Raw genomic sequence first — 12,426 nt, forward strand, 5'->3', positions numbered from 1 at the left:
TGAACTGGTAGAGACCCTGCTCTCCTTACCCAGGAGGTCCTTGCTCATTGAAGAAAGAGACGTTCTCATCATCTGAGGGTGAAACTTCAGTGCATTTTTACTTAGACCCTTTGATATGATCAGTATACTAATGCAGTACCATTCTTCAGTTGTTATTTTAAAATAGGCGTACAAGAGCTTGATATTTAACCTATTATGTTTCTCATTTCTGTGGAAAGATGAATTCTGAATTTCAACTGATTTGGAAAATTTTTTAAGTAATAAATAAAGAACTATTGCTATGGAATTGCCAATTTACTCTACATTTGTATTATCGTATTTCTATGCCTAAGTCTTCTCCCTTCCCCCACCCCTTTTGTCTCCACTTTCTGTCACAAGAAGCAAGCCACCTATGTCTGAGGTTGCCAAATGTAATTTGACCTCTCTTTACAAGTATTCAATAGGTGGAATATTTACCCCCATGAAAGTTAATCCTGTGTTCTTTGGTTTGATTATACCATTATTCCCCCTTCCCCAACCTCCAATTTCAGAATTAGATACGGTGGGCATTTTTAGTATAGTCTGAACTTTTCAACAAAAATGTCGTTAATGGTAATATGCTAGTGAAAAACCAAGGGCAAACTTTGCATAGGCTTGGTTTGTGTTATATATACTAGCCCTTTATCATCTGAAGAATGTTTAGTTTCTTTAAATTTAAAACTAAAATCTAAAAATATTGTCTGGTTCTTATAGAAATATTGTTTTAACTGCAAAATACCCCTGCATGGTTCAGGTGACATTCTCTTTTTTTTTTTTCTAAGCTCCTGTTTTGGACTAAACTCCTCGAGAGCAAGGACTGAGTTATATCTATATTATATATATATATATTAAATGCCCTATGGTGGTGAGCCCAGTAGCCTACAAATAACAAGTACCTATCTCAGTAATAGGTTGTTAAAATTGTTTAAAGTAGTCAATGAGATATAGGTGTGAAATCCCAAAGTGAAATGCCAGATTATCACATACACATATTCAAAAGAAAAGATTGAGAACACATTCCATAATTCTGTCTTCTTACCCTAAACCTAGAGGCTGTGGGGAGGGTCACAGGTCACTCCCCCATATAGAGATGCATCCACCTGGATCATGGGAACTATAGGAGAGAGCACATGAAAGCCACTCCCAACCCCTAAGATAAATAAGTTATCTTTAAACTGCCAGTCCCAGAGAGCTCAGAGAATATAAGTTCAAAAAGAAATTTTCTGTTCCCATACCACTCCTTCTTCCTCCCCATGCCCTTCAGAAGAATTAAAAACTGACTGACAAACTTGGGGAGGAGGGTACTACTTAGAGTGGAAGCATAAAAGTTGGACAGATATCTGATCTCTCTCCCTTCCTCAGTTTAGATTTGTAGCCTAAAAAAGTTCCTAGCTGAGTGAGGGACACCTGAGTTTGTACTCTATCAGGTTTGGGGGTTTAATTGAGCCCCGGTCAGAGTGGGGAAGAGAAGAGATTCATGAGCCTGGGTTAGTATACTGTATTTGAAATACCCTTGAGCCATCTAGGAGGAGAAAGTACAGATAGGTGAGCAGCTGTCTACAGTTGGTGATTTAAGTGAAGCCTTGGATATGGGTGGAATCACCTAGGGACAAAAGCTAGAATGAAAAGATGAGAAAATCTAGCAAACTTGGTCTCTGCTTTGAGGAGCTCTTAAGTTCTGTTTAAGCATTGTATTGCATGTCAGATTATATGTACTTTTTTAGATATGGAAAGTATTATAGCTTCAAAGTACATAGACAGTATAGCTGTTTCTGTCTTTGTTTTCACACGAAAGTTGTGGATTTTTTGTACCTAGACACGAAGATGACAGTTTGGATTTCAAGCTGAGCTAGTTATAACTATTACTAATTTTTCAAAACACTATCAAAAATACGGGTATGAACTTTGAAGGCTTCTTTGCTCATACAGCTGTACTTCAGGCCCTATCACTTGCTTGGAAAATAAATTGCTACTTCTCTGACAGATATATATGCACAGCTATCTCTAATGTTTTAAGAGGAATCTGTAGAAAGTCATCTGAGTACTCTTTCTGTACAACTTCAGTCCCCGTCCCTAAAAACATTAGTTCTCTGTGTGTGGGGGTCTTTTGTTATTATTTCAAAATAGTGTCAGAAGCGATTTGGAGAGATTTAATATATTTGAAACTGCTGGTGCTTAGATATTTGAGGAAATCAAGTTGTGGAAGTCCACTATTAGAATTAAATGTCATCAAATCAGAAATTAACTGAAGGTAATTTGTAAATTAACATGCCAGAGAGATACAACATGCAAGTAATCACATGTGGTTATTTTTCTTTTACTTCCAAACTTGAACTGTAATTTTTTTCTAGTAATTATACAAATAAGGAAATAAACTTCAGTAAACGTAGAGTTAAGTGACTTGAGTTAGAAATAATTTTAAAATTTTATTTTAAGATAGTCAAATAACTTAGTAGTTCTAATTTCTTTCTTTATAAGTGGGGTTGAAGGCAGAGCACATGGAAAGGTATACTTCGCAGGTTTTATTGCTGTTCTTGTTAAACTTACTAATTCTGCTGTTTAGCAAAATGAAGCAGGTTTGTTTTTTTCCTTCTGTACACTGTGCTTCCATATATTATTAAAATTTATATTTGATTTAAAGTTAATAATACACAATTTGCTCTTAAAGCAAAGATAATTTAAAATATTGAGTGATTCAACAGAATATTAAATCATAATTCCTGAAAACTATAGTTATATTTGAATTAAATATTAAGTAATGCCATCTAGTGGTAACATTTCCAAGTTTAGTGAATTTGAAACTTTGGTATCTGCTTTACTAAATGTGGACTTCAGAATTTATCAGCTAGGTATACTATATCATTAAAAAGGTTTCTGGAAAATAGTTTAACCTAAGGGTTTTCCCCTTTTTGGTGGCAAATGAAGGCTCTTTGGTTATGTTCTAAAGATCCTTTCTACAAAGTGCTAATTGAAACACATGATTATTCTTTATTTTGATAATTAGAGCCACATAAATACCTATATGAGTTAAATTTATACATACAGTTTTCTAAGGTCCTAAGTAACTATGCTTTAAATAATAAGCATTGGGAACGAAGTAGGCTTAATAGTAAAACAGAATGTTAAAGTTTATTTAGTTATAACCTTTTCCCAGTCTATTCAGGGGCTATTATGTGCCAATAAATGAGTAAGACTCAGGTAACTGCCCTTAAAGGCACATGATTGATTGTTGGTCTCTGTGTTTAGAATATTTCAGAAGTGTTGACCATAGGCACCCTTCTTATTGAAAATGCTGATCTGTGTGCACAGACTCAGGAATCTGCATTTCAGACAAAGGCCTTTAAGTTTAAAAATTATGTTATAGTCTATATAAAGTTTGAGAATTATGGTATATTCTATACAAAGATCATACGTTAAAATCTGTTACTTAGGACCTTAGAAAACTATATGTATAACTTTAACTCATATATGTAAATGTTAAGCATCTATTAGGGAAGGAACAGATAAAATCAGCCATACCTTTAAGCTTCCAACATGCTCCTCAAAAATAACAGCAAAGAGACAAGCTGTGGTACTCTTTCCTAACTCTTGGCATTATTGTAATGCTTAACATTATAAACATCTTTTAACAAAACAAATGTAATATCCTGAATATCTCTTATTTATTATCAAATAGTACATTTTGCTAAATGTTTAAAAAGGACATTTACATTTACATAAGCTGTCACTGCCCTGTTTTCGTCTCCAGCTCTTACTCCTATTGGATGTTACCCTATCTTTAAACAAGTTTCCCTCATTATTGAAGTTACCTATGAAATTAACCTGATATTATTTGCCTCTGAAGTTACTGATAATACTCACATATTAATCTGGTACTCAGACTTTTCATTTATAGAGTAATTTTCTCCTCCTAGGTATTTGGAGTGGATGACAATCAAGATTATAATAGGCCTGTTATCAAAGAAAAACATAAAGATCTGGTAAAAGATTGGGCTCTCAATTCTGCTGCAGTAGTAATGGAAGAAAGAAAACCACTGAGTACACCTGGATTTCACAGCTCAGAGGTATACACATCTTTCTCATATTTTTTACTTGCACACAATATAAATTTTTATCATTTGTAATTACAGCTGACCCTTGAACAACACAGGTCTGAACTGTGCAGCTCCACTCACACACAGATTTTTTTTCACTAGGTACATACTATGGTAGTACATGATCCATGGTTGGTTGAATCCATGGATTGGGGACCATGGACACAGAGGGCCAACTGCAAAGTTATACATGGATTTTTGACTACATAGAGGGTTGGAGCCCTTATTCCCCCCACCCCCCCACCTTTGTTCAAGGGTCAACTGTATATTATTATAAACAATTGATATATCCTCTTATAAAATACTTTAAATTAATATGCTTTTGTCAGTGAGTGAAAATGTTAAATTTCAGTAAGCAATTAATGAGCTATATGCTCACTAATCTAATTGACATTTTGAGATAAGACAAAAAAATATACACTGCATATACTTTCTAGGAGGTCATGTATTTGGAATGGAAAGATCTGTCATGCCAGGGAACATATGTATGGTAGTGTCTGATAGATATAACAGAAACCTAAATAAGTGCCCTTGTAGTGCAGCCCAGGATGTAACTAGAATAATGTGAAATTAATTAAGGGTGGCTTGGTTAAGATAGTTTTGGAGTCAGTATAGTATAGTAGAGCTTCTAGGACCTGAGTGCAAATCCCAGAACTGCCACATTTAACAGAATACCTTTGAGTCAGTCATTTCCCCTCTCTCATCTTCAGTTTTCTCATCTATACAAATGGCATTTTTGATAAAACCTATTTACAAGGAAGGATATGAAGCCTAGAAAGTACCCAGCATCGTAATTGTCTGAGATTTAGGCAGTCAACAAATGTTTATTCCCTTATCCGAAATATTAGAATTTCATTCTACACTGATAATGTCAGAAAGAAGTGTTAAAAAAAAGTATATGACTGAGAATTATTAATTAATTACAATTTATTCAGCTAACAAGATCTAACATTCACTGGATGCTTTCTGCGCACCATTTTACAAATAATGAAACTGAAGTATGTAGAAATTAATTTGGTCAGTGTCTTAAAACTAGTACCTTGTGGAGCCAGAATTTGAACCTCAAGGAGACTTGATTTCTTAACTCATTCTTTTATTCATATATTGCCTTTCAGGAAATGAGTTAATTTATAATATACAAGTAGTAAATAAATGTTGAATATAAATAAAATAAAATCTTAAGATATAAATAAAACAAAATATAAATGAGGTATTTGTGTGAAATGTAAGTATTCTTTATAGACAACTAAATACACATACATATTTGCTTATTAATGTAAAAATTTTTCCTTTATGGCCTGCTATTTCCTGAAAACTGTCAAAACAATTACTGTATTTTAGTATTCTTTTTTCCTCCTTCATCTTAGAGAATTTTTATTTTGATTTCTGTTTTACGAGATGTGTAATTATTGAAAGCGAGTGATACTTACTTGAAGCAATGTTTTAGTATTCTGATTAATCTAGAAAGGGTGCTGGTGATTGTGAACTTGTAGGACTTCCTCTTCTCCTCTCTATCCCCTCAGCCCATGCCAAGTAAATTTATATATAGCCTGAGTATGTACCTACCTTTGAAGGAGTCACCTAAACAAGCCATTAGAACAGTCTGCACAGAATGAGTCTACATAAATGTGTGTCTTTGAAACCCACCCTGTTGTGGGTATTCCTAGCATGATTTGTACTGGTACTTCCTTCAGTCTCAGAACTGTGAGCAGCCCCCAGGAAACCTTGGAGGAAATTCAAAGATTCAGCAGGCTTTGGTACCCTTAGGCTTCACTGTATGTATGTCACTATGTGTACAACTTCCTATTTTAATCTATTATTCTTGAAATCATATAGTATATAGTCTATATGAAATATTTATCAGTTTCTAGCCGGTCATTTGACACTTTTAATAAAATATTGCTTTGAATAATTGAGAATAAAATGTGGTCAGAGCTATCCATTCCTTAGTTGTCATTACAGGTTCAATACTAAGCATTGGCTTAAACTTTCAGTGAGGAAACATTTTTTCTGTCCTCCTAGATCTTCCATATTAAATGCCTAGATTGACCTAGTTTTAAGAATTACCAATATGCATCCATAAGTCTGTGGAAGCATATCATGAATTAAATTCTGTTTCACAGTTGACTAAGTACTTGCCTTAAAGACAGATGTAGACAGGGGCAGGTCTAGGTTCAGACTGGTTATACAAAAATCCTTAAAGATTGAGTCATTTCTAGCTTCTATTGGAAGTACTAAAGTGTTGTAGAAAGAAGCCTAAAGCTTTGGGTTTGTTTTTGAAATCCCTGAAGACATGACCTGGGAGATTTAATACTCCTTGAGACTCTGGAACCAGTCTGATTCTTGGAAACATTTAGAGGGCTGGAGAACAACTTAGAAATAGGTCTTTAAACTCTGTTCTGTAGAATGGAGTAGAACTAACTTCACTGTGGTAGCCACAAAGCTATTGTAGTACGCCTGAGTTTATTTAGTAGCAGTAAATTTTAAGCTCTAAGAGTTTATTTTAGTACCATTGTTATACTTAATAAGTACAGAAAATTATACTACATTCACAGGAATAATGTTGTAGTTAAAAGAGGTGCCTAGAAAATCTTCAATTTATATATAAGGAAATTTAGTACATGATAATATATCAATGTGAGGTTTAAATATTGCTTTGTATGATAGGTTAAATGGAATTTAATGACGAAATGGAATTCTCTGAACACAAGAATCAGATTTGACCAGACTAGGTCATTGCATTCTCTTATTTCTCTCCTTTAGGAAGGCACATCTTCATCTGGAAACAAGCGTTGGGTTTCACAATGGGCTAGTTTGGCTGCCAATCATACAAGGCATGATCAAGAAGAAAGGATAATGGAGTTGTCTGTACCTGTTGCTTTAGAGAATGGTATTTTCTTTCCTTCTTTCTTTTTTTCTGTGAATCATACATCAGTTTTTAAAATACTATAAGCTAAATCTATATAGTGAGATGTAAATTAAACCTAAATAAACATATTCACGTAGTCTCATGCTCATACTGTATATAGATTTTATTTTCAATAAAAATGTAGATATCATTAAAATATAACCCTAACTGAAGATAAAGAGATAATTTGTAGATGAAGCATATAGATACATACTCACACAAATTTATATATATACAACATATATATAAATGAAAATTTAAAAATAAGACTAACACAGTTCCAAACTATCCCATTCATTAACACAACAAATATTTAAATGCCACTTTATGCCATACGTTCAATGAAAAAGAATTTACTTAATATGTATTTAATTTACTTAATACATCATCTGCAAACCTATGTAATATGATTTTTATTACCTTTTTATTATATTTCTGTGAACTGAAATATAAAGTTTCTTTAAAAAAACACAAAATTATATGCCTCTTATGATTTTGTTATTAGATTCAGTTAATTACGTTCTTAATTAAAAATAAAACTCTCAAGGAGAATTTGTATGTGGCTTTTTACCTGTATTCTTAGTTGTATTATTGGCAATGGAAATAGAAATTTGTTTTGTCTTTGACCTGTGGCACCCAGAAATCTGTTTAGGAATTTTGTAAACATTAGTCAGCAAGTACTTGAGCAAGGTACACATCAGTGTACTAGAAAAGCTATATAATTTATCATAGAAGCTAGAAGTAATTTTTAATATTACCAAAAATCTTGGGAAAGACAGAGTAATTTGCAACTTGGTTCACATAAACTGATTACTGTTTGGGAAACAAAGAAAACAGACAGAGAGGCTAGGCAAATTTACAAAAGAATCATTATAAAATGATTATTCGCTGTGGAAAGCAAAATTTTATACTTGTAATAAAAATTAATAGTACTTGGCCTTCATTATTTCATTCCTGTTTCATGTTCTAAATGAACTTTCTTAGATAGGCTGATAAATCTACTTATAATCTAAAATGTTCTCGTCAAATATTCATTGAGTGTGTTAGGAGCCAGGACAGTGTGAGAAATCCTAGAAAAATACAAAAAGATAAAATAGCTATTACAGTTTAATGCTTCACGTAGCACGAAGGAGATAAGACATAACCAAATAACATGATTAATTGCTAAATTAAAGTTACATCAGTAAGTTATTAGGTATTTTCCTACATTATAACCATAGTATTGCTATGAAATTTAAATGCCAAAATTTTAGAATTATAAAAGGAAGAAAAGACCCACAGAAGCTATATCTATTATCTTTTTCCCACTTATCCCCAAAAGATTTAAATGCTTTATATGTTAATTTATATTTCCCTAAAAAGATCCATTTTCTCAGAAATACATTCCGTTTATAAGCAGTCAGGAAAGTCCTCCTTAAGTAGTGTTCTCAAAGTCTCTCACATGGAAAAATCAAAGTTATATATTTTCTCATTGGCTTCTCAGTTTGAGGCTTTAATATACCAGAAGATCATAATTTAAAAATACCTCAGTTTGTAAAATTATGGCAGGTCCTGTCACCTTTTTCCGGTGTTATAATTTTTAAAAATCTTTTAATGAACTTTGAATTTTTCTTTAGACAACCTTGTTAAAATTCTACATTTTCTGTTTTACTTAGGAAATCCAAACTTGTCATTATTTCAGTAGATAATAATGCTTATTAAAAAACAGGTGTATTATTATTCTTTACTATGTAATTCAAAGTATAACAAATAAACAGTGTTTATTAGTCATTATTTTTGCAATTCTATGTACCCTACGTAGAGTCCATTTTTTGTGAGCGAAACTTCACAGATGCGACAAGTCACAAAAGCAAGAATGAACACAGTAAACTTCTCTGCCATAAAACACATTAAGGGAAAAAAGAGAGCAACAGATGTAGGTTTAAGATCAGATGACCCTGATTTTCATCTCATACAATTTGCTTTCTTGACTCTTCTATTAGTAATCTACCTATTTGTGCAGTTTGGCATTGTATTTTCTTTTTAAACTACACTGTCACAATATTGGCTTATTTACTCAAAGTTTTACTTTATACTTAAGCCATTTCTTAACTTCAGAATCTAAGATAATATGATACTCGTTTGCCCCAGTAAGTTCCTTATTTGTTGTTTTATTTTATAGATACAGATATCAGTGAATCTGGCCTTTCAGTGAGAAGTACTCGCTCAGCAACTTCCTTGGCTAGTCAGGGAGAGAGAAAGAGACGAACCCTTCCCCAGCTTCCAAATGAAGAAAAGTCTCTTGAGAGCTCCAGAACAAAGGTTATAGCACAGAGGTCAGAGATAGGAGAAAAGCAAGACACGGAACTTCAGGAGAAAGAAGCACCTACACAGGTATACCAGAAAGATAAACAGGATGCTGAGAGAGTCCTGAGTAAAATGAACAGGGCAGTAAATGGTGAGACTCTTAAAAGTGGTGGAGATAATAAAACCCTGCTTCACTTAGGCAGCTCTTATTCTGGAAAGGAGAAAAGTGAAACTGATAAGGAAGCTTCTTTTGTAAAGCAAACATTAGCTAAAATCCAGCAACAAGAACAAAAGGAACAGGCACAGTGGACACCTACTAAATTATCTTCTTCAAAAAATATTTCAGGTCAGATAGATAGATGTAGGGAGGAACCTTTCAAACAGGAGTCACAACCTCAAGAAAAAATTCCAGGACTTTCTATAAGCAAAGGCGAAAGAGTGATACAAAATGAGAGTAAGCGAAGAAAAGCTGAGGAAATTCTGAAAAGTCAGACTTCAAAGGGAGGAGACAAGAAGGAATCCTCCAAGTCATTAGTGCGGCAAGGAAGCTTCACTATAGAAAAACCTAGCCCCAACATACCCATAGAACTTATTCCCCATATAAATAAACAGGCTTCATCTACATCCTCTTCTTTAGCGTTAACAACTGCCAGCAGAATACGAGAAAGAAGTGATTCTATGGATACTGATTCTAGTTTGGACACAACCCTTATTCTAAAAGACACAGAAGCAGTAATGGCTTTTCTAGAAGCTAAACTGCGTGAAGATAATAAAACTGATGAAGGCCCAGATACTCCCAGTTATAACAGAGACAACTCCATTTCACCTGAATCTGATGTGGACACAGCTAGTACAATCAGCCTGGTTACTGGAGAGACTGAAAGGAAGTCAACCCAAAAGCGAAAGAGTTTCACTAGTCTCTATAAAGATAGGTGTTCCACAGGTTCTCCTTCCAAAGATGTTACAAAGTCATCATCTTCAGGTGCTAGAGAGAAAATTGAAAAGAAAACAAAAAGTCGTTCCACAGACGTAGGTTCTAGGGCAGAGGGTCGTAAATTTGTGCAGTCCAGTGGAAGAATAAGGCAGCCTTCAGTAGATTTAACAGATGATGACCAAACCTCTAGTGTACCTCATTCAGCCATCTCTGATGTTATGTCATCTGATCAGGAAACTTACTCTTGTAAATCTGACGGAAGGACTCCACTTACCTCAGCGGATGAGCATGCACATTCCAAACTGGAAGGAAGTAAAGTAACTAAATCCAAGACTTCTCCTGGAGCACCTGGTTCATCCAGTAAATCAACCACTCTCCCAAGGCCACGACCCACCAGGACTTCCCTCTTGCGCAGAGCCCGACTTGGTGAAGCTTCAGACAGTGAACTCGCCGATGCTGACAAAGCATCTGTGGCTTCTGAAGTGTCCACAACAAGTTCGACATCGAAACCTCCCACAGGAAGGCGTAACATTTCTAGGATTGATTTGTTAGCTCAGCCTCGTAGAACAAGGCTTGGCTCATTATCAGCTCGCAGTGACTCTGAAGCAACAATCTCTAGAAGCAGTGCCTCTTCACGGACCGCAGAAGCCATCATTAGAAGTGGAGCCAGATTAGTACCTTCAGATAAATTTTCTCCTAGAATTAGAGCTAACAGTATCTCTCAACTATCTGACTCCAAGGTCAAAAGTATGACCTCAACACATGGCTCTCCTTCAGGTAAATGGGATCCAGACTTTTTATAATATTAGCATATTTCTTTTATGTTTTGGGACTCCTTTTTTAAAAAATTAAATATTAGTGTTGATTCCCAAAATTTTCATCAGAAAACTCATGCTGTAGAGGGCTTTGTTCCTATAAAAATTACTTTATTTAGCTTAGTAAATGGAAAATTCAGAAGTTATACACACTTCCAATTAATGTCCTGGTACAAAATAGTGATTTCAAAATTAGAAGTATATTGAACCGATTTGGGAATTTTAATTGTCTAGTTGGTGAGGTATCTGGATTTGTGTGTCAAAGTTAGAGTAGGAATTATTATCTAGTTTATACAATAGAAATTAATAAAAATTAATATTGTGTTTCTAAAGACATGTTTAACTTTTAAACATCTTCACATAATTCTAAGAGTCTGAAGAAAAGCAGTATACCCTTTACTTCTCCTTTCAGAGCCAAATGAAATAATCGGTTTTATCCTTTTTTCCTATTTATTTTGAAACATCTTGTATTTTTTTAAGTTAAATCTGTTTATGGTCGGGGCAGGTGAGAACTGATCCTTAATTTATTGCAGTGAAAGAAGATGGATTTGAGAGACAGTCACTAAGCACGAGGGTGAAACTGGGCTATAGAAATTTAACTGGTTATGAGCATTATCTCATAAGGTGCCGTTATATCATTTAACTAATGAGAGTAATTAGCTGTCATTGATTGTAATAATTACAAAAGCTACTTTCTCCCCACCAGAATTAACTGCTTCTGGCATATTTGTCTGTTTATATACTTCATATTCAAAGCCATAGCCAGTGAGAATACATATGTGATCAAAGAGTACTAAGACAGATATTGGTGTGTATCCTGTAAACATGGTCTCATCACTTCATAATCAGCTTCATATGTGGGTGTGGCTGAAAAGGACAGTTGAGGGGAAACCAGCTGTTAAAAGACTTGAAGATTCATTTTCATCAGTCATCTAAGTGAGCCCTAAGTCTTGAGTGAAGAGTAAAGGGAAAGTTGGTGTGCAATCTTTTTTTTTTTAATTTTGACTTCTATCACAATATAGCCTACAAGACCCAAAACTAGTGGTACTTTGCGAGTGTTATTTTTTTCATTTTTTGTTCCTCCTCTCTCCTCTTCACTGCTGCTTTCCTCCACTCCATTCACATTCCATCTCTCTCCTGGTCTATGGGTGAGGTGATGATGATCATCATGGATGTAAGCTGAAGATAGATAACATACAGTCTTGATTCCAAAAGAACAGATGACATTTCCCTTATTACTGTTGTCCTCCTTGTTTCTACACTTCAAGCTTTGGTTGGTGGTTCATGGGTTTGTTGCCAAGTATTTTAAAAGTACTCTCACTTGATTTATGTTTCCCCAGTGTTGTTATCTGTTGTTCCATGTGGCTCTGC

At 34.4% G+C, this 12,426-nt stretch overlaps 1 protein-coding gene across 7 annotated transcripts in view; it reads left to right on the forward strand.

The window, feature by feature from the left end:
• The window catches only part of CEP170 (centrosomal protein 170), a 137,994-nt gene that overhangs the window by 96,461 nt on the left and 29,107 nt on the right, over positions 1–12,426 (forward strand). For all 7 annotated transcript variants that reach the window (XM_060090906.1, XM_060090908.1, XM_060090910.1 and 4 more), the window contains exons 11-13: positions 3,933–4,082; positions 6,876–7,002; positions 9,182–11,017. In XM_060090906.1, coding sequence (XP_059946889.1) covers positions 3,933–4,082; positions 6,876–7,002; positions 9,182–11,017 — 2,113 coding nt within the window. The remainder of the gene's footprint in view (positions 1–3,932; positions 4,083–6,875; positions 7,003–9,181; positions 11,018–12,426) is intronic.

Source organism: Mesoplodon densirostris, chromosome 2 (genome assembly GCF_025265405.1).
Source record: "Mesoplodon densirostris isolate mMesDen1 chromosome 2, mMesDen1 primary haplotype, whole genome shotgun sequence".
Taxonomy (NCBI): Eukaryota; Metazoa; Chordata; class Mammalia; order Artiodactyla; family Ziphiidae; genus Mesoplodon; species Mesoplodon densirostris.